The sequence below is a fragment of the Heterodontus francisci genome, chromosome 17 (assembly GCF_036365525.1).
Source record: "Heterodontus francisci isolate sHetFra1 chromosome 17, sHetFra1.hap1, whole genome shotgun sequence".
NCBI lineage: Eukaryota > Metazoa > Chordata > Chondrichthyes > Heterodontiformes > Heterodontidae > Heterodontus > Heterodontus francisci.
In genome coordinates, this window is record NC_090387.1 from 59,616,267 (window position 1) to 59,638,638 (window position 22,372).

Consider the following 22,372-nt stretch of genomic DNA (forward strand, 5'->3'; position numbering starts at 1 on the left):
GACTGGGGGGGGGAAGCGAGAGAGAGTTGGGGGGGGAATAGAGAGAGAGTGGGGGGACAGAGAGAGCAAGAGAGGGGGCGAAAGAGAGAGACTGGGAGACAGACAGAGAGGGGGGAACAGTGAGAGAGAGAGAGGGGGGGCACAGAGGAAAGTGGGGACAGAGAGAGTGGGGGTCAGAGAGAGATGAGGGAGATGGACAGAGAGAGAAAGAGATGAGGGGGACAGAGAGAGAGAGGGAGGGAGAGAGGTGGAATAGAGTGTGTGGGGGGGACAGCGATAGAGAGGGGGCAGAGAGAGAGAGCGAGAGGGGGAACAGAGAGAGAGAGCACGGGGGGCGGATAGACACAGGAGGAACAGAGAGAGAGAACGATAGAGATGAAGGGGAAGAGAGAGAGAAAAGAGGGGGACAGAGAGAGAGAGAGATGGGGGGACAGAGAGAAGGGGACAAAGAGAGAGAGAAAGGGGGCCAGTGAAAGAGAGGGGACAGAAAGAGAGAGAGATGGGGAATGGACAGAGGGAGAGAGGGGGAATGGACAGAGAGAGAGAAAGAGATGAGGGAGACAGAGAGAGAGTGATGAGAGGGAGATGAGGGAGACAGAGAGTGAGAGATGAGCGGGACAGAGTGAGAGAGCTATCGGGGGGGGGAAGAGAGAAAGAGATGGGGGAGAGAGGGAGAGAGATGGGAGGACAGAGAGAAGGGAGGGGGAATAGAGTGTGGGGGGGGAGCGTACAGCGATAGAGAGAGAGAGAGCGAGAAGGGGGACAGTGAAAGAGAGAGGGGACAGAAAGAGAGAGAGATGGGGAATGGACAGAGGGAGAGAGGGGGAATGGATAAAGAGAGAGGGGCATGGACAGAGACAGAGAGAGAGGGAGGGCAAATGGACAGAGAGAGAGAGAGAAAGGGACAGAGATGGGGGGGGGGGGAAACAGAGACAGTGAGAGAGGGGGAACAGAGAGAGTGAGAGAAATGGGGGTCAGAGAGAAAGCGAGAGGACAGAGAGAGAAAGTGGGGTAGAGGGGGGAGGGAACAGAGAGAGGGTTGATTAGGGGACAGAGAGAGAGGGTCAGAGAGAGAGAAATGGGGGGTGAAGAGGGAGAGAGAGGTTGGCAGAGAGTGAGAGGGGTGGAACAGAGAGAGAGAGAGAGGGGAGATGAGAGAGAGAAAAGCCAGCTAGACAGAGAGAGAATGAGAATGGGGGAGTGGGGGGGTAGTGGGTGGTGGTGTGGAGGAGAGAGAGTGGGGGGGGGGGTGGTTAAGAGAGAGAGCGTGGGGGGAAACACAAAGAGAGAGAGGGGGCACAGAGAGAGAGAGAGGACAGAGAGAGAAAGGGGACGGTGGGGGGAACAGAGAGAGAGAGGGGAGGAGAGAGAGAAAAGTCAGCTGGACAGAGAGAGAATGAGAATGGGGGAGTGAGGGGGGGTTGGAAGAGAGAGAGTTGGGGGGGGAAGAGAGAGAGAGTGGGGGGACAGAGACAAAGAGGGGGTCAGCGAGGCAGAGAGAGAGGGGGGACAGTGAGAGGCAGATAGAGAAAGTGGGGGTCAGAGAGAGAGAGAGGGAGAGATGGGGAACAGAGAGAGATGAGGGAGGCAGAAAGAGAGTTGAGGGGGACAGAGAGGGAGAGATGAGGGGGACAGAGAGCGAGCAAGAGAGCTTTGGGGAGGCAGAGAGAGAGAGCTGAGTAACAAAGAGAGAGGGGTGACAGAGAGCGAGCAAGAGAGCTTTGGGGAGGCAGAGAGAGAGAGCTGAGTAACAAAGAGAGAGGGGTGACAGAGAGAGAAAAGTGGGAGGACAGAGAGAGTGAGTGTGGGGGGGGCAGAGATAGATAGAGAGAGAGAGGGGACAGAAAGAAAGCAAGGGGGGCAGAGAGAGAGCGAGGGGGGACAGAGAAAGAGAGAGTTAGAGATTAGGGGGAGAGAGAGAGTGAGAAATAGAGAAGAGGGGGACAGAGACAGAGAGAGAGAGAGGGGGGGGGGCAGAGAGAAGGGGACAAAGAGAGAGAGAAAGGGGGCCAGTGAAAGAGAGAGGGGACCGAAAGAGACAGAGATGGGGAATGGACAAGAGAGGGCGAATGGACAGAGTGAGAGAGAGAGAGACGGGGTGGGGGAGAGAGAGGGAGTGGGGGGACATTGAGAGAGAGAGAGAGACGGTGGGGGAGAGGGATTGGGGGGACATAGAGAGCGAGACTGGGGGGCACAGACTGAGAGGGGGGGCAGTGAGAGAGAACGAGAGGGGGAACAGAGAGAGAGTGAGGGGGATAGAGACAGTGGGGACAGAGAGAGAGCGCGATAGAGATGAGGGGGAGAGAGAGAGATCAGGGAGACAGAGAGAGAGGGGAGACTGTGATAGAGAGAGTGGGGGTCAGAGAGAGAGGGAGAGATGAGGGGGACAGAGAGAGAGAGAGAGATGAGGGGGACAGAGAGAGAGGTGGGAGGACAGAGAGAGAGGGAGATATGAGGGGGACAGAGAGAGAGAGAGAGAGATGAGGGGGGGACAGAGAGAGAGAGAGAGATGAGGGGGACAGAGAGAGAGAGAGAGATGAGGGGGACAGAGAGAGAGATGAGAGGGACAGAGAGAGAGGGGGTGACAGAGAGAGAGGTGGGAGGACAGAGAGAGGGAGGGAGGAGGAATAGATAGTGTGGGGGGGAGAGAGAGGGGGGTGACAGAGAGAGAGGTGGGAGGACAGAGAGAGAGAGAAAGGGACAGAGATGGGGGGGGGGGGGAACAGAGACAGTGAGAGAGAGGGAACAGAGAGTGTGAGCGAAATGGGGGTCAGAGAGAAAGCGAGAGGACAGAGAGAGAAAGTGGGGTCGAGGGGGGAGGGAACAGAGAGAGAGAGAGAGGGGAGAAGAGAGAGAGAAAAGCCGGCTAGACAGAGAGAGAATGAGAATGGGGGAGTGGGGGGGGTGGGAGTGGTGGTGGTGTGGAGGAGAGAGAGTGGGGGGGGTGGTAAGAGAGAGAGCGTGGGGGGACAGAGAGAGATGAAGGAGACAGAGAGAGAGATGAGGGAGAGACAGAAAGAGATGAGGGGGACAGACAGAGATGTGGGAGGACAGAGAGAGAGGGAGGGAGAGAGGTGGAATAGAGTGTGTGGGGGGGACAGCGATAGAGAGGGGGCAGAGAGAGAGAGCGAGAGGGGGAACAGAGAGAGAGAGCACGGGGGACAGAGAAAGAGAGAGTTAGAGATTAGGGGGAGAGAGAGAGTGAGAGATAGAGAAGAGGGGGACAGAGCGAGATGGGGAAACAGAGAGAAGGGGATAATGAGAGCGAGAAAGGGGGCCAGTGAAAGAGAGAGTGGGGAGTCAGAGAGAGAGAGTGGGGAGTCAGAGAGAGAGAGTGGGGGAAGGACAGAAAGAGAGAGAGAGGGGAGGACAGAAAGAGAGAGAGGGGGGAGGACAGAGAGAGGGAGATGCGGACAGATAGAGAAGTGGGGACGGCGAGAGATGAGGGAGACAGAGACAGAGAGAGATGAGGGAGTCAGAGAGAGAGAGTGGGGAGTCAGAGAGAGAGAGAAAGGGGAAGAGAGAAAGCAAAAGAGTGGCAGAGAATGAGAGGGGGGAATAGAGAGAGAGGGGGAGGAGAGAGAGAGATAGAGGCTGGCTGGACAGAGAGCGAGAAAGAGTGTGTGTGCAAGTGGGGGGGGGGCGGGGGTGTGGAGAGAGGGAGACAGTGGGGGGACAGAGAGAGTGAGAGAGAGGGGAGTCAGAGAGAGAGTGGGGGGAGGACAGAAAGAGAGAGAGGGGGGAGGACAAAAAGAGAGAGCGAGAGATGGGGACAGATAGAGAAGTGGGGATGGCGAGAGATGAGGGAGACAGAGAGAGAGAGGGTCAGAGAGAGAGAGAAATGGGGGATGAAGAGGGAAAGAGAAAGGGTGGCAGAGAGTGAGGGGGAACAGAGAGGAAGATTGGGAACAGAGAGAAAGGGACAAAGTGAGAGAGAAAGGGGGCTACTGAAAGAGAGAGGGGACACAAAGAGACAGAGATGGGGAATGGACAGAGAGAGAGGGGGGGGTGAATGGACAGAGAGAGAGAGGGGGACAGAGAGAAAGAGACTGGGGGGAGAAGCGAGAGAGAGTGGGGGGACAGACAGAGCAAGAGAAGGGGTGACAGAGAGAGAGAGAGAGAGACTGGGGGACAGAGACAGAGAGAGAGAGGATAGAGAGAGAAAGGGAGGGCGGGGGGGGGGGGGGTACGGAGAAAGAGAGATAGATGGTGGGGGGACAAAGTGAGAGAGGGGGTCAGAGAGAGAGAGAAAGGGGAAGAGAGAAAGCAAAAGGGTAGCAGAGAATGAGGGGGGGAGGAGAGAGAGCGAGAGGCCGGCTGGACAGAACATCGAACATAGAACAGTACAGCACAGTACAGGCCCTTTGGCCCACGATGTTGTGCCGACCCTTTAACCTACTCGAAGATCAAACTACCTACATACCCTTCATTCTACTATCATCCATGTACCTATCCAAGAGTCGCTTAAATATCCCTAATGTATCTGCTTCTACTACCACTGCTGGCAGTGCATTCCACGCACCCACCACTCTCTGTGTAAAAAACCTTTCTTCATAAGACATGCCCTCCAGTCCAAGCAGCATCCTGGTAAATCTCCTCTGCACCCTCTCTAAAGCTTTCACATCCTTCCTATAATGAGGCGACCAGAACTGAACACAATATTCCAAGTGTGGTCTAACCAGGGCTTTATAGAGCTGCAGCATAACCTCGCGGCTCTTAAACGCAATCCCCCTGTTAATGAAAGCCAACACACCATACGCCTTCTTAACAACCCTATCAACTTGGGTGGCAACTTTGAGAGAGAGAAAGAAAGAGTGTGTGTGGGGGGGGCGGGGTGTTGTGGAGAGAGAGGGGGAGAAGGACAGAAAGGGAGAGAGAGAGAGAGAGGGGAAGACAGAAAGAGAGGGGGACAGAGAGACAAAAAGAGAGCGTGAGGGGAGGACAGAAAGAGAGAGAGGGGAGGACAGAAAGAGAGAGAGAGAGAGAAGGGGACAGAGAGAGAAGTGGGGACGGCGAGAGATGTGGGAGACAGAGACAGAGAGAGATGAGGGAGTCAGAGAGAGAGAGTGGGGAGTCAGAGAGAGAGAGAAAGGCGAAGAGAGAAAGCAAAAGGGTGGCAGAGAATGAGAGGGGGGGGAATAGAGAGAGAGGGGGACGAGAGAGAGAGGCTGGCTGGACAGAGAGACAGAGAACGTGTGTGTGGAAGTGGTGGGTGAGGGGGGGGAGAGGGAGACAGTGGGGGGACAGAGAGAGAGAGAAAGGGGAGTCAGAGAGAGAGAGTGGGGGGAGGACAAAAAGAGAGAGAGTGGGGTGAGGACAGAGAGAGAGATGGGGAATGGACAGAGAGTGATGGGGAATGGACAGAGAGAGAGGGGAATGGACAGAGAGAGAGAGAGAGGGTGAATGGACAGAGAGAGAGAATGGGGGGGAGAAACACAAAGAGTGAGAGAGAGGGAACAGAGCGAGAGAGAGAAATGGGGTCAGAGAGAAAGAGAGAGGACAGAGAGAAAGGGGGGTGCGGGGTGGGGGGGGGGGGAACAGAGAGAGAGAAATGGGGGGTGAAGAGGGAAAGAGAGAGGGGGAACAGAGAGAGAGAGGGGGAACAGAGAGAGAGAGGGGAGGACAGAGAGAGAGAGATAAAGGCTGGCTGGACAGAGAGAGAATGAGAATGGGGAAGTGGGGGGTGGAAGAGAGAGAGATGGGGGGACAGAGAGAGAGAGATGGGGGGACAGAGAGAGAGAGATGGGGGGACAGAGGGAGTTGAGGGGAGAGAGAGAGACTTGAGGGGAGAGAGAGAGAGAGAGATGGGGGGACAGAGAAGGAGAGATGGTGGGGGAGAGAGAGAGAGAGCAATGGGTGGACAGAAAGGGGGGGATAGAGAGTGGGAGAGGGGATAGAGACAGTGAGAGGGGGGTCAGATAACGAGGGGGGGCAGATAGCGAGGAGGAGGCGACATAGAGAGGGGGGACAGATAGAAAGGGGTGGGTCAGAGAGAGAGACAGATAGAGGTAGAGATGAGGGGGAGAGAGAGAGTGAGAGATAGAGATGAGGGCGACAAATAGAGGGGGGGGGGACAGAGAGAAGGGGACAAAGAAATAGGGAATAGGTGAGAGCTGGAGAGAAAGGGGGACACGAAAGAGAGATGGGGACTGGACAGAGAGAGATGGGGACTGGACAGAGAGAGAGGGCGAATGGGCAGAGTGAGCAAGGGGGGACAGAGGGGTGGGAAAGAGGGGCGGGGAAAGAGAGAGAGCGGGAATAGAGAGAGAGAGTGAGAGGGGGGCAATAGAGAGAGAGAGAGCGAGAGAGGGGGGAATAGAGAGAGTGAGAGAGGGGAGAGAGAGAGAGAGATGGGGGGAGAGAGAGAGAGAGACGGGGGGACGAAAGAGAGAGAGAGTGGGGCAAGAGAGAAGGGGACAAAGAGGGAGAGAGAAAGGGGGACAGTGAAAGAGAGAGAGGAGAATGGACAGAGAGTGGGGGGGGGGATTGGACAGAGAGAGAGAGGGGGGAAATGGACAGAGAGAGAGAGAGGGGAAATGGACAGAGAGAGAGAGAGTGGAGGGAATGGACAGAGAGAGAGAGTGGAGGGAATGGACAGAGAGAGAGGGGGGGAATGGAAAGAGAGAGAGAGTGGAGGGAATGGACAGAGAGAGAGGGGGGAATGGACAGAGAGACAGGGGGACAGAGCGAGAGAGAGGTGACAGAGAGAGGGAAAGAGTTGGGGGGACAGAGAGAAGGGAACAAAGAGAGCAGGAAAGGGGGAGAGAGGGAGAGAAAAAGGGGGACAGTGAAAGAGCAGGGACAGAGAGGGAGATGGGGAATGGACAAAGAGGGAGATGGGGAATGGACAAAGAGGGAGATGGGGAATGGACAGAGTGGGAGATGGGGAATGGAGAGAGAGAGAGGGAGAATGGACAGAGGGGATAGAGGGAAAGGGGGACGAGGGGGGGAATAGAGAGAGAGAGGGGGGAAACAGAGTGAGAGATGGTGGACAGAGAGACAGATTGGGGGACAGAGAGGGAGGACAGAGAGAGGGAAAGGGGGGCAGACAGAGAGGGGGAACAGAGAGAGAGAGAAATGGGGTGACAGAGAGAGAGAGAGTTGGGGGGACAGAGAGAGATGGGGGAACAGAGGGAGATGAGGGGACGGGGACAGTGAGAGAGAGTTGGGGGGACAGTGAGAGAGAGAGAGAGGGGGGACAGTGAGAGAGAGAGAGAGAGAGGGGGGCAGGGAGAGGGGGAGAGAGAGAGAGAGAGATGGGGGGGCAGAGAGGGAGAGAGAGAAGGATGGGGGGACATAGAAACAGAGAGAGGGGGACAGAGAGAGAGAGGAACATAAGAACATAAGAAATAACAGCAGGAGTAGGCCATTTGGCCCGTCACGCCTGCCCAGCCATTCAATAAGATCATGGCTGATCTGCCCCAGACCTCAACTCCTCTTTCGTGCCAGCTCCTCAAAGCCCTCAACACCCTGATATTTCAAAAATCTATCTATCTACCTCCTCCTTAAATACTTTCAGTGATCTAGCCTCCACAGCTCTCTGGGGTAGAGAATTCCAGACATTCACTACCCTCTGAGAGAAGAAATTCATACGCATCTCAGTTTTAAATGTGTGTCACCTTATTCTGTAACTATGTCCCCTAGTTCGAGAGTCCCCCACTCGTGGAAACATCTTCTCAACATCTACCCTGTCAAGCACCCTCAGAATCTTGTACCTTTCAATAAGATCATCCCTCATTTTTCTAAACTCTAATGAATAAAGGCCTAACCTGTTTAGCTGTTCTTGATAAGTCAACCCCTTCACGCCTGGAGTCAGCCTAGTGAATCTCTTTTGAACTGCTTCCAATGCCACTATATCCTTTATTAAATATGGGGACGAAAACTGTACCCTGTACTCCAGGTGCGGTCTCACCTACACCCTGTACAGTTGTAACAAGACTTCCCTATTTTTGAACTCTAACCCCCTAGCAATAAAGGCCAAATTTCCATTTGCCTTCTTAATTACTTGCTGCACCTGCATGCTAATTTTTTGTATTTCATGCACAAGAACACCCAGATCCCTCAATGTTGCACTTTTTTGGAGTCCCTCTCCATTTAAATAATAGTCTGCCTTTTGATTCTTCCTACCAAAGTGCATGACCTCACCCTTTCCTACATTAAACTCCATCTGCCAAGTTTTTGCCCACTCACTCAACCTATCTATATCCCCTTGCAGATTCCTTATGTCCTCATCATAGCATGCCCTCCCAACTATTTTTTTATCTTCAGCAAATTTGGATATATTACAATCTGCCCCCTCCTCTAAGTCGCTAATATAGATAGTAAATAATTGAGGCTCTCTGACTGATCCTCGTGGCACTCCACTAGTTACGTCTTTCCAACCTGACAAAGACCCATTAATCCCGACTCTTTGTCTTCTGTGAGTTAACCAATCCTCAATCCATGCTAATACATTACCCCCAACACTGTGAGCTCCTATCTAATGCAATAATCTTTTATGTGGCACCTTATCGAAAGCCTTCTGGAAATCTAAATACACTACATCTACTGGTTTCCCTTTACAAACTCTGCATGTTATATCCTCAAAGAACTCTAGCAAATTTGTCGAACATAATCTCCCTTTCACAAAACTATGTTGACTCTAATTGATTGCGTTAAGCTTTTCTAAGTGTCCTGCTATTTCTTCCTTAATAATGGGCTCTAGCATTTTCCCAACGACCGATGTTAGGCTGACTGGCCTACAGTTTCCTGCTTTTTGTCTCCCTCCCTTCTTGAACAGGCGTGTCACATTAGCGGTTTTCCAATCCGCTGGGACCTTCCCGGAATCCAGTGAGTTCTGGAATATTTTGACCAATGCCTCCACTACCTCTGCAGCCACTTCCTTTAAAACCCTTGGATGTAGGCCATCAGATCCTGGTGACTTATCTGCCTTTAGTCCCATTAGTTTGTCAAATATTTTGTCCCTCGTGATAGAAACTGTTACAAGATCTTTCCTCCCATTAGCTCCTTGCTTATCTGATATCTGTGGGATGTTTATAATGTCCTCCACCATGAAGGCCGCTGCAAAATATTGGTTTAAATTATCTGCCATTTCCCTGTTCCCCTTTATCAGTTCTCCAGACGCATCCTCCAAGAGTCCCACACTCACTTTAGCTACTCTCTTTTGATACCCGTAGAAGCACTTGCTTTGTTTTTATATTTCTTGCCAAATTACTTTCATCATCAATTTTCTCCCTCTTTACTAGCTTTTTAGTCATCCACTGCTGGTTCCTAAAAAAAAATTCCCAATCCTCTGGCCTACCACTAGTTTTCGCTGCTTTGTATGCCTTAGTTTTTGATTGGATACTCTCCTTGACCACCTTTGTTAACCATGGGTGGTTCGTCCTTCTCATCGAGTCCTTTTTGACCGGGATAAATTTTTGCTGAGCATTATGAAATATCTGCTTAATTGTCTGCCACTGCTCATCCATTGATCTTCCCCTTAGTCTATTTTCCCAGCCCGCTTTAGACTACTCTTTCTTCGTACTTCTGTAATTGCCCTTGTTTAAGTTGAGGACACTAGTTTGAGACCTGAGTTGCTTGTCCTCAAACTGAATTTGAAATTCTACCATGTTGTGATTGCTACCCCCTAAAGGATCCTTAAGTACGATATCTCTTATTAATCCTACCTCATTACACATTACTAGATCTAAAATAGCCTGTTCCTGATTAGGTTCTGCAACGTATTGTTCTAAGTAACAATCCCTGATGCACTCTACAAATTCATCTTCCATGTTACCTCTGCCAATCTGATTTGTCCAGTCAATATGCAGATTAAAATCACCCATGACAATTGGAGCACCCTTCTTACACGCCTCCGTTATTTCCTGATTTATTCTTTGTCCTACAGTGAGGCAACTCTTCGGGGGCCTATAGACATCTCCCATGCGTGACTTCTTCCTCTTGCTATTCCTTATTTCCACCCAAACTGATTCCACATCACGATCTATTGCACCTATATCACTACTCACCACTGCACTGATACCATCCTTTAATAACAAAGCTACCCCACCTCCTTTTCCTTTTTGCCTATTTTACCGGAACGTCGACTACCCTTGAATATTGAGTTCCCAGTCTTGGTCACCCTGCAACCACGTCTCTATAATAACGATCAAGTCATACTCATTCATTTTTATTTGTGCCGTTAACTCATCTATGCTGTTACAAAAGCTGCGTGCATTCAGATAAAGAGCCTTAAGCTTTGACTTTTTACCATTATTACTCATTCTGGTTCTTATTTCTGCTGCACGCTTCTTATATTTTCTGCCCCTTTCTGTCACACTTTTTTTACCGTTCACCTCTTCACTACCCTGCACCTCTGCTCTCTCGTTCCTATTTGATTTTTTCAACTTCCCTTCAATTGAAACCTCCCCCCGACTAATTAGTTTAAAGTCCTATCTACAACCATAGTTATACGATTCGCCAGGACACTGGTCCCAGCATGGTTCAAATGAAGCCCATCCCAACAGAACAGCTCTCTCTTTTCCCGGTGCTGGTGCCAGTTCCCCATGAATTGGAACCCATTTCTCCCACACCAATCTTTCAGCCACATGTTTACCTCTCTAATCTTAATTACCGTATGCCAATTTGCACATGGCTCAGGTAGTAATCCAGAGATTATTACCTTTGTGGTTCTGCTTTTTAATTTAGCCCCGAGCTGCTCATAGTCCCTCAGTAGAACTTCTTTCCTAGTCTACCTATGTCATTGGTACCTATGTGGACCACGACAACTGGAACCTTCCCCTCCCACTCCAAGTTCCTCTCCAGCCCAGAAGAGATGTCCTTGACCTTGGCACCAGGTAGGCAACACAGCCTTCGGGACTCCCTGTCGTTGCTGCAGACAACAGTATCTATTCCCCTAACTATGCTATCCCCTCTATTACTAAATTTCTCTTTTTTCCCCCCACTTGAATGGCACTCTGAACCGTGGTGCTGTGGTCATCCTCCCTGCAGCGTGAGCCCTCGTCCACACCAGGAGCAAGAACCTTGTACCTATTGGATAAGGGCACTGGCTGAGGCTCCTCCAAAGCTGAATTCTGGATCCCCATACCTGCTTCACTTGCAGTCACACCCTCCTGTCCCTGACCACGACCCAGATTGGATGTAATTAATCTAAGGGGTGTGACTGTCTCCTGAAACAGTGTCCAGATAACTCTTCCCCCTCTCTAGTGTGTCACAGGGTCTGCAGTTCGGACTCCAGCTCATCGACTCTGAACCGAAGGGACAAGGGGTGGGGGGGAACAGAGAGAGAGGCAGAGAGGGAGAGGGGACAGAGAGAGAGATGGGGGTACAGAGAGCGAGATGGAGGTACAGAGAGAGAGATGGGAACTGGACAGAGAGAGGGCGAATGGACAGATAGAGAGAGAGGGGGGGACAGATAGAGAGAGAGAGAGAGGGGACGGGGAAGGGGGGACAGAGACAGAGAGGGTGGACAGAGAGAGAGATGGAGATGAGGGGGACAGAGAGAGAGATATAAATGAGGGGGACAGAGAGAGATGGGGGGACAGAAACAGAGAGATGGGGGGACAGAGGGAGATGGGGGGACAGAGGGAGATGGGGAGACGGGGACAGAGAGAGTTGAGGGGACAGAGAGAGAGAAAGTGCTGAAGGGACAGAGAGGGAGAGAGTGTTGAGGGGACAGAGAGAGAGAGAGAGATGTGGGGACAGAGAAGGAGAGATGGGGGAGAGAGAGCGCGATGGGTGGACAGAGAGCAAGCGATGGGTGGACAGAGAGAGGGGGATAGAGAGAGGGAGGGGGGATACAGACAGAGAGAGAGAGGGGGGGACAGACAGTGAGAAGGAGGGGACACATAGAAAGGGGGCCAGATAGAGAGAGAGGGGGACAGCTGGAGAGAGAGGGAGGACAGATAGAAAGGGGGGGATCAGAGAGAGACAGATAGAGATGAGGGGGAGAGAGAGAGAGAGAGTGAGAGATAGAGATGAGGGCGACAAAGGAGGGGGGGACAGAGAGAAGGGGACAAAGAAAGAGGGAACGGGGGAGAGAAAGGGGGACATGAAAGGGAGATGGGGAATGGACAGAGAGAGAGATGGGGACTGGACAGAGAGAGGGCGAATGGGCAAAGTAAGAGAGGGGGGACAGAGGGAGAGAAGAAGGACAGAAGGGTGGAGAGAGAGAGAGAGAGCAGGAATAGAGAGAGGAGGGGACAGAAAGAGAGGGGCAATAGAGAGAGTGTGTGTGAGGGGGGGGACAGAGAGAGAGAGAGATGGGGGAACGAGAGAGAGAAAAAGTGGGGGGACAGAGAGTGAGAGAGTGAGGGGACAGAGAGTGAGAGAGTGGGGGGACAGAGGGAGAGTGAGGGGGGTACAGAGACAGAGGGCGGGGGGATAGAGAGAGAGTGAGAGATAGAGATGTGGGCGACAGAGAGAGAGAGAGAGAGAGTGGGGCAAGAGAGAAGGAGACAAAGACTGAGGGAGAGAGAAAGTGGGAATTGAAAGAGAGAGGGGGAATAGACAGAGAGAGAGAGGGGGAATGGACAGAGAGAGAGAGGGGGGGGAATGGACAGAGAGAGAGAGGGGGACAAAGAGAGAGATAGAGATGAGGGGGAGAGATCGAGAGAGAGAGAGATGAGGGGGAGAGGGCAAGAGAGAGAGATGGGGGACAGAGAGAGAGGTGAGAGAAAGGGGGGCAGATAGAGAGACGGGAGACAGAGAGAGAGGGAGGACAGAGAGAGAAAGGGGGGCAGACAGAGAGAAGGGGGACAGAGAGAGAGATGGGGGACAGAGACAAAGACTGTTGAGGGGACAGTGAGAGAGGGGGGGCAGTGAGAGAGAGGGGCGGGCAGAGAGAGAGATGGGGAACAGACAGAGAGAGATGGGGAACAGACAGAGAGAGATGGGGAACGGACAGAGAGACAGAGATGGAGAACGGACACAGAGAGAGATGAGGGGGTCAGAGAGAGAGATGAGGGGCCAGAGAGAAAGGGGGGGGAGAGAGAGAGAAAGGGGGATAGAGATTGAGAGGCAGGACAGAGAGAGAGAGAGGGGGGACCGAGAGGGAGAGGGGGGCGAACAGAGAGAGAGAGAGAGAGATGGGGAGTCAGAAGGGGGAGCAGAGTGAGAGCGGGTGGGACAAAGAGTGAGGGGACAGAGAGAGAGAGAGGGAGGGACAGAGATGGGGTGGACAGAGAGAGAGAGAGAAAGGGAGAGAGAGAGTGAAAGGGTAAGGGTGACAGAGAAAGAGAGAGTGAGAGAGAAAGGGGAACAGAGAGAGGGGGGAAACACAGAGAGAGAGAGGGTGAGCAGAGAGAGAGGGGCATACAGGGAGAGAGAGAGAGAGGGAGGTCAGAGAGAGAGCGATGAGGGGGACAGAGGGAGAGAGAGGGGAAGACAGAGAGAGGGAGAAACAGAGAGAGAGAGGGAAAGGGGGGACAGAGAGAGAGGGGGATGGAGAGAGTAAGGGGAAACGGGGGGGACAGAGAGAGGGAAATGGGGGACAGGGAGGGAAAGAGGGGATGGAGAGAGAGAGAGCAAGAGGGGTGACAGAGAGCGAGAAAGCGAGAGCGGAGGACTAAGATAGAGAAGGGGAATGGACAGAAAGGGAGAGGTGGGGGACTGAGAGAGAGAGGGGGGGAACAGAGAGAGAGTGAAAGAGAGATCGGGTGACAGAGAGGGGGGTTGGGCACAAAGAGAGCGAGAGAGGGGAAACCGAGAGAGTGGGAGGACAGATAGAGAGGGAAAGGGGGACAGAGAGAGAGAGGGACAAAGAGAGAGAGAGAGTGGGGGGGGGGGGGGACAGAGAGAGAATGGACAGACAGACAGGGGATGGACAGAGGGAGGGGAGGGGAACAGAGAGAGAGAGGGGGAATGGACAGTGAGAAAGAGGCGGGGGAAACAGAGAGAGAGAGAGAGAGTGGGGAACAGCTTCCAACCTCATAGTCTCCCAACCCCGGACAGCCCGCTTCTACCTCATTCCTAAAATCCACAAACAGGACTGTCCCGGCAGACCAATTGTTTCAGCCTGTTCCTGCCCCACTGAACTTATTTCTTCCTATCTTGACTCTATCTTTTCTCCTCTGGTCCAGTCTCTTCCCACCTACATCTGTGACTCTTCTGACGCCCTACATCACTTTGACAGTTTCCAGTTTCCTGGCCCCAACCGCCTCCTCTTCACTATGGATGCCCAATCTCTCTACAGCTCCATCCCCCACCAGGGTGGTTTGAGGGTTCTCCCCTTCTTCGTTGAACAGAGTCCCAACCAGTCCTCATCCATCACCACCCTCCTCCACCTGGCTGAACTTGTTCTCACATTGAACAACTTCTCCTTCAACTCACTTCCTTCAAGTAAAAGGTGTTGCGATGGGTACTTGCATGCATCCTAGTTATGCCTGTCTTCTTGTGGGATATGTCAAACATTCCTTGTTCCAGTCCTACTCAGGCCCCCTCCCCCAACTCTTTTTCTGGTACATTGATGACTGTATTGGTGCCGTTTCCTGCTCCCGCCCTGAACTGGAAAACTTTATCAATTTTGCTTCCAATTTCCACCCTTCTCTCACCTTTACATGGTCCATCTCCGACACTTCCCTCCCCTTCCTCAACTTCTCTGTCTCCATCTCTGAGTATTGGCCGTCTACTAATATTCAGTATAAGCCCACCGACTCCCACAGCTACCTCGACTACACTTGTTCACACCCTGCCTCCTGTAAGGACTCCATTCCATTCTCCCGGTTTCCCCGTCTCCGACGCACCTGCTCTGATGATGCTACCTTTCACAACAGTGAAAGGTCTTCCTTTTTCCTCAACCTGAGGATTCCCCCCCACTGTGGTTGACTGGGCCCTCAACCATGTCTGTCCCATTTCCCACATCTTTACCCTCACCTCTTCCCCTTCCTCCCAGAACCATGACAGGGTTCCCCTTGTCCTCATTTTCCACCCCACCAGCCTCCACATCCAAAGGATCATCCTTTGCCATTTCCACCATGTCCAGCATCATGCCACTACCAAACTCATCTTCCCCTCCCCTCCCCTGTCAGCATTCCAAAGGGATCGTTCTCTCCACGACATCCTGGTCCTCTCCTCCATTACCCCCAACACCTCGTATCCTTCCCACAGCACCTTCCCATGCAATCGCAGGAGGTGTAATACCTGCCCATTTATCTCCTCTCTCCTCACTATCCAAGGCCCCAAACACTCCTTTCAGGTGAAGCAGTGATTTACTTGTACTTCTTTCAATGTAGTATACTGTATTCGCTGCTCACAATGTGGTCTCCTCTATATTAGGGAGACCAAACTCAGATTGGGTGACAACTTTGCGGAACACCTCTGCTCAGTCCAAAAGCATGACCCCAAGCTTCAGGTTGCTTGCCATTTCAATATACCCCCCCTGCCCTCAAGCCCACATGTCTGTCCTGGGTCTGCTGCAGTGTTCCAGTGAACATCAGCGCAAGCTTGAGGAACAGCATCTCATTTACCGATTAGGCACACTACAACTTGCCGGACTGAACACTGTGTTCAATCATTTCAGAGCATGATGGGGCCCCCCTTTTTATTTTAAGTTATTTTTTTATTTTTATTTTACTTTAGTTTGTTTCATCATTCATTTTTTTTAAACATGTGCCTGCACACTTTTTTTCATGTTTTTGCTTTGGGCCAGGGCTGTTCATTTTTCTGTCAATTAACACCCTCCCTGCTCTAACGCTTTGTCTTTCAGCACACCATTCACATACCGTTTGCTTTTGTTCCATGACCACCTTGTCAATTATTCTCTGTGACCCTGTCCTATCAACACCTTCCCTTATGTTATCTCTTGCCCACCCCCGCTTTATTTGCTTAAAACCTATTACATTTCTAACCTTTGCCAGTTCTGATGAAAGGTCACTGACCTGAAACATTAACTCTGCTTCTGTCTCCACAGATGCTGCCGGATCTGCTGAGTATTTCCAGCATTTCTTATTTTTATGTCAGTTTCCACCTGTGCACTGACAACTCCCAGCTCTACCTCACTACCACTTTTCTTAACCCTTGCACAGTCTGTAAATTGTCAGACTACTTGTCTGATATCCAGTACTGGAGCAATGAAATATTGGGAAGACTGAAGCAATTGTCTTTGGTTCCTGCCACAAACTCCATTCCATTGCCATCAATTCCATCTCTTCCCCGTCAACTGAGGCTGCGCCAGACTGTTTGCAACTTTGATGTTGCAAGATGAGCCACCAACGATGTATCAGTGTGATCACTAAGAGCACCATTTCCTGATTCTTGCTGCCTCAGCTTATCTGAAACCTTCGTCACATCTATACTTGACCCTTCCAAAGTACTCCTGGCCAGTCTCCCATGTTCTACCCTCCATAAACTTGAGGTCATCCAAAACTCTGCTGCCTGTATCCTAATGTGCACAAAATTCCATTTACCCATCACCCCTGTGCTTGTTGGCCAACATTGCCTTGATTTTAAATTCTCATCCTTGTTTTCAAACCCCTCCATGGTCTCCTACAATCCTCTGAACTCTCTGCACTCTTCCAATTCTGGCCTGTTGAGCAATCCCCACTTTTAATCACTCCACCATTGACAGCCATGCACCAGCTGCCAAGGCTCAAAGGTCTCTGCCTTTTTGTCCTCTCTTTTCTCCTTTTAACTCATTCCTCTTGACCAAGCTTTTGGTCATCTGCTCTAATATCTCCTCATGGGGCTTGGTGTTGAATTTTATTTTATATCACTCCTGTGAAGTGCCTTGGAATGTTTTACATTAAAGACGCTGTATACATACAAGTTTTTGTTGTTATAGAATTAATGAGAGTCTGTTTCCTTTGATTCTGTCAACATTACAATTCTGAGTTGGGCCAGGAGACAATTATATAGGTGCAAAGCCAATTTAATTTTTTGGGTGGGTGGGTGAGGCTGATAGGTAGTGGTTTCTTGGCATTGTACTGACTCCTTTTATTTTAGACTAGTTACGCCAGCCATATTGCAGCAAACTGGTTTTTGCTTCATGCCAATATAAATACTGTAGGGTAACTCTGGTGCCAAATCACGCAAATCAGAGTTGGGTGAGCAGTGTGAGATCACCTTGAGAAGATTGTCAAGGAAATCCTATATGCCAAATGAGAAATATTAATTTAATCAGTTGGAAACTTGCATTAGACTTTTCATGGAGAAAATCTTGCCGTTAACTTTCTTTAAAAAAAACTAGCAACCAAGATGGCCACCGCAATTTGCATCTGCAACACCTTTTCATATTCAAAAGATCCATCTGAAGCCAGAGGGTTGTGCGTCATGGACCCAGGACAGTGGCTTGCTCTAAGTGATTGAATTACCTAAAATGGCTTCATTAGCACAACCGTCAAGGCAATCCTAATATATTGACTTTTAAAGAGCAAACCCTCTCCGAGTGTAAATTGGCATCCTGGGGCATGTGGAGCCAATTCCTAACCTTGAATTGCATTGGAAGGTTCCAGAAAACCTCAAGCAGCTATGTGACTGTTTGTCTATCATGTGGGAAGCTGGTTTTATTTCCTTTGGACAAGAGACGAGCAGAAACAGACTGCAGCAGCAGAGAAAGCTGTGGGCTTCCCTTTCTCTCTCCCCAGAAAACATCAAGTTTGAAAACCGTCTGCCACTGTGGACCCGCCAAGCCTACAGACTGCTACAGCCAGAGACCAGGGGAAGAGAACTAACTACAATTCTGCCTTCAAGAAAACCTTGAGCAAAACCAACTAACCACAAAGTGCACTTTGACCTGCGAGGACTTCAAGAATACAGCTTCAGCAGCAATACTGGATCATTCACTTCACAGACTGTATAATTAAGTTTGATTTATTCTGGACTTTAATCCAACCAGCAAATCTATTTTTCCCTCTGTAATCTATTTGTGCATGTGATTCTCATGTGAAAATGTGCAGGAATGTGTAGCATATTTTATAGTATTTTTAAATCGTGGTTAGAGTGTTAAGCATAATAAACTTACCTCTTTCTTGTTTCTTTTGGGCCTCCTTATCTCGAGAGACAATGGATACGCGCCTGGAGGTGGTCAGTGGTTTGTGAAGCAGCGCCTGGAGTGGCTATAAAGGCCAATTCTGGAGTGACAGGCTCTTCCACAGGTGCTGCAGAGAAATTTGTTTGTTGGGGCTGTTGCACAGTTGGCTCTCCCCTTGCGCCTCTGTCTTTTTTCCTGCCAACTACTAAGTCTCTTCGACTCGCCACAATTTAGCCCTGTCTTTATGGCTGCCCGCCAGCTCTGGCGAATGCTGGCAACTGACTCCCACGACTTGTGATCAATGTCACACGATTTCATGTCGCGTTTGCAGACGTCTTTATAACGGAGACATGGACGGCCGGTGGGTCTGATACCAGTGGCGAGCTCGCTGTACAATGTGTCTTTGGGGATCCTGCCATCTTCCATGCGGCTCACATGGCCAAGCCATCTCAAGCGCCGCTGACTCAGTAGTGTGTATAAGCTGGGGATGTTGGCCGCTTCAAGGACTTCTGTGTTGGAGATACAGTCCTGCCACCTGATGCCAAGTATTCTCCGAAGGCAGCGAAGATGGAATGAATTGAGACGTCGCTCTTGGCTGGCATACGTTGTCCAGGCCTCGCTGCCGTAGAGCAAGGTACTGAGGACACAGGCCTGATACACTCGGACTTTTGTGTTCCGTGTCAGTGCGCCATTTTCCCACACTCTCTTGGCCAGTCTGAACATAGCAGTGGAAGCCTTACCCATGCGCTTGTTGATTTCTGCATCTAGAGACAGGTTACTGGTGATAGTTGAGCCTAGGTAGGTGAACTCTTGAACCACTTCCAGAGCGTGGTCGCCAATATTGATGGATGGAGCATTTCTGACATCCTGCCCCATGATGTTCGTTTTCTTGAGGCTGATGGTTAGGCCAAATTCATTGCAGGCAGACGCAAACCTGTCGATGAGACTCTGCAGGCATTCTTCAGTGTGAGATGTTAAAGCAGCATCGTCAGCAAAGAGGAGTTCTCTGATGAGGACTTTCCGTACTTTGGACTTCGCTCTTAGACGGGCAAGGTTGAACAACCTGCCCCCTGATCTTGTGTGGAGGAAAATTCCTTCTTCAGAGGATTCAGAGGATCTTGTTTAAACTCAAGAAAACGTGTCTAATTGGTTCTTTCACAATCACAGTAGAGGTAAAAGGTAAAACACTCATGGAGGTGATAGGTACAACCACTGCTTAAAAAGGAATAAACCCTGTTGTGGTCAAATAAGAGAAAGGGCAAGAGGAGCGACTGTGACTCCCTCCTCACTTGGCCGTAACAAGATGCATTGGATGGGTATGACTACAACTGGTGAGAGACAAACTTGAAAAAGAAAAGTTCTCAGGCCATCCATTTAGGCAAGTGAACCATACGGACCCATAAAATTCTCCTCCAATCCCCAGTCTGCGCTCAGCTATCTGCTTTCAATTAGGGCTGCAGTAAATGTGCTACACTTGGCCTCAGCACAACTTGACTAGGGGAGGGAGGAGACAGATTGCCTGGCATGCTGTTCTCGTATCAAGTGCTGTGAATGAATGGATTGGACTTTATGGTGATGGCCCCACCACAGACTAGTCTGCCAGCACTCAACGATGAAGCTCGCACACAAATACTAACTACTTGGGGGAGGTACCAGAGGACAAATAGCACCCATGGGACCTTACCCTAATGCACAATCAATGCTTTTAAGAAAGGATCGGTGGAGACAAAATTGGCATGGACAAAAATGTTCTCATGCAATCCAACTGCTCACCTGACAACTGCCAAATGTGACTTTTCTCATTTCTTAATGTCTGTAGAGAACTGTCCCACTGACTTTTTGATTATGTAAAAATTGAACCAGCATTTGGATGCCAGTGAATGGAATTTTGCACATGGGAATCTTTTATTTTCCTGACCTGAGAATGGTGCTGAACTATTTAAACAATTCGGGTCCGCTGGTTCTATATTGCATAAGCAAGTACTGGTCTCAAAGTAATACCTGCAGTGTCACTATATCTTCAGAGATACTTATTAATCTGCTTTGAGATTATCACCTTTTACAGACTTGACATAATGGAAACTGTGAATTGAAAACAGCAATTTAAAAGAATCGATATTGTTAACTTTAAAGTCAAATTGTCCTGATTTGCAACGATCCTCTCAAAATGGCAAAACCATGTGCTTATAGTTGAATATTGAAATCTATTGCACAATATAGTGCCTTCCTGCCTTTTGCAGGAGGGTACAGTACATGTGCTCCCAGAAAGCTGGAAAAATGTCTATTGCCCAGTAAAGGAGAAGGCTAGCTTTTGCTTTTGTCCACTTTGTGGTTTGAATAGAACGTGGGTGTTTTGTTGCCGCAACTTGTAACCAAAAGCACAAATGCATTTGGTGATTGCATTTATTCCCACATTCAGAGAGATGATCTATGTTGAGTGCCTTTCTGAGTTTCTACAAGATGCAAGTGTTAATGCAGGAAGCCAATATTTGTCAAGTCATTCACAAGTAGGAAAGATTGTGGACGTTTTTAACCATAGTGCATTAGTAATGAGGAACAACTCAAACACAGCGGCTCAATACAATACAATGAAAGCATCCTATAACATCTTAATAGCAACAAAAATCAGTTTTAGTGGGAACTTTTTGCTTAATTTTCAGAACTGTATCAAACTAATTGTTTTGCTAGGCGGCTAAATTACTTGAGTCAACGCCCTGCACCCCCACAAAGACAACTGCTGAGTTTCATTGGAGTCAATATTGTATTGTGCTGGCGTTCACAATTCTTGTTCAGTGAGGGATGGCGATTCTGCATTGTAGGCGAGATTTTCATGGAAAGCAACTGATCCGTCAATAACTTTCGAAAATACTGGGTTTAGCGTGCTGTGTGTGCGATTATTTAAGATGAAATACCATAGCAGAGTCAATGTAGGCCATTTTAACACAAGTTGCGGTGCCATAATGGGCTCGGGTGAAGCTTTACTAAAGCTGAATCAGTGGTGTTAGAAGATGTCATGATCTACTTACTCCTTGTGATCTCAATGCGGATGTATTTATCAGGGATCTTTTAGATTAACTGGATTTTTCCACATAGGAATAAAATTCTTTAACCATTCAGAGACCGAAGAATATTTATAATTTTTGGAAAACAATTAATTTTAAGCCCCCCTTCCCTATAAATTACCTCTTACAAACAAAGGTAAATATGACTGGAGGTTGTGTAAATAGTATTTGAAAGCCTGGAAGGTGCTAGATGTGGAAATGAATAAGTAGCTGTGGTTAAAAATAAAATGGAACATCCCGGTATATGCAAGAGCCAGCGAGTGGTTAAATCTTAGTGTGCGAGCTTTTTTAAAGGGCGTTATGAAACGTAATGTATCGGGGATGGGGTGGGTGCCTTCAAATTTAGTCTGCCGCTGTTATCAGTCGGATTGGGATGGGTTCAGAACATAGAGAAGTCAAGTGGTGGCACTGTTTGGTAAAATACTGACTTCAGACCACGTGAAGTGAGTGGAGCCTGATTTAAAACCTGACATTTAACATCGCCTGCAGTTCACTGCCTCTCAAACTTCGATCGGAAGCAAAAGACTTTTCCAGATAGTGTAGGGATCCCTGGGTGGCAACAGTTCAGTTAGCCCCTTGCTCTTCTCGATTGAAGCACAGTGCTTCGTTTTATTTCGCTGCCCATATTGTTTGCAGGATGTTTCTATTAAGTAATAAAGCAACTGTTTTCATTTTCTTTTCTGCCTCCACAACTGGCTGCTGCTAAGGAACTTCTGGTCGTCTCCATCAGTGAGGCTTGCCGGCTGGATTGCCATTGCTGTGGTTTTATTTTGTGGGGCGGGCCGGGGGTTAATATTTGGTTGTGTTGTGTGTGTTTTAATCTCAGTTTGCCCCAGAACATTCCCATACTTTAGCCGGGAGGAATGATGAATAAGCAAGTCCTTTCTGATCGTAAGCTGGCATCTGTTGCTCCAATGAAAGAGTGCAACGATGTGGATAGGAAGGACACGGAGTTGGTTCTGGTGAAGGAGCATAATGGGGTTCAGTACACAAACACTGCCATCATCAATAATCCCCCCCAGTTCACAGCCGCCGAGGGAGAGAGAGAGAGAGAGACCTGGGGCAAGAAAATCGACTTCTTACTCTCTGTTATCGGCTTTTCCGTGGACCTGGCGAATGTGTGGAGATTCCCCTTTCTCTGTTACAAGAACGGAGGCGGTGAGTGAGACTTTTTTCTTCTACTTTTTCATTTCTGCTTGAAATGTTTTGAGCTAAGATTCACATTGAAACCATCGGCTCCTTTGTTTTAAATTGAAATCCGTATAAAGCCAGCTGAGATTTCTGGGTTATGTGCTGTTGGTTTAAATGAAAACGACCAGACGTTGTTTTTAAATGTTAAATT

The 22,372-nt window shown here is 49.6% G+C and overlaps 1 protein-coding gene across 1 annotated transcript in view; it reads left to right on the plus strand.

Annotated features, from left to right (window-relative positions):
• The first annotated feature begins 21,389 nt into the window (after positions 1 to 21,389).
• slc6a2 (solute carrier family 6 member 2) overlaps positions 21,390 to 22,372 on the plus strand; it is a 164,089-nt gene continuing 163,106 nt past the window's right edge. The window contains exon 1 of the mRNA XM_068049478.1: positions 21,390 to 22,188. Within this exon, the coding sequence (XP_067905579.1) occupies positions 21,894 to 22,188 (295 nt within the window). The 5' untranslated portion in view covers positions 21,390 to 21,893. The remainder of the gene's footprint in view (positions 22,189 to 22,372) is intronic.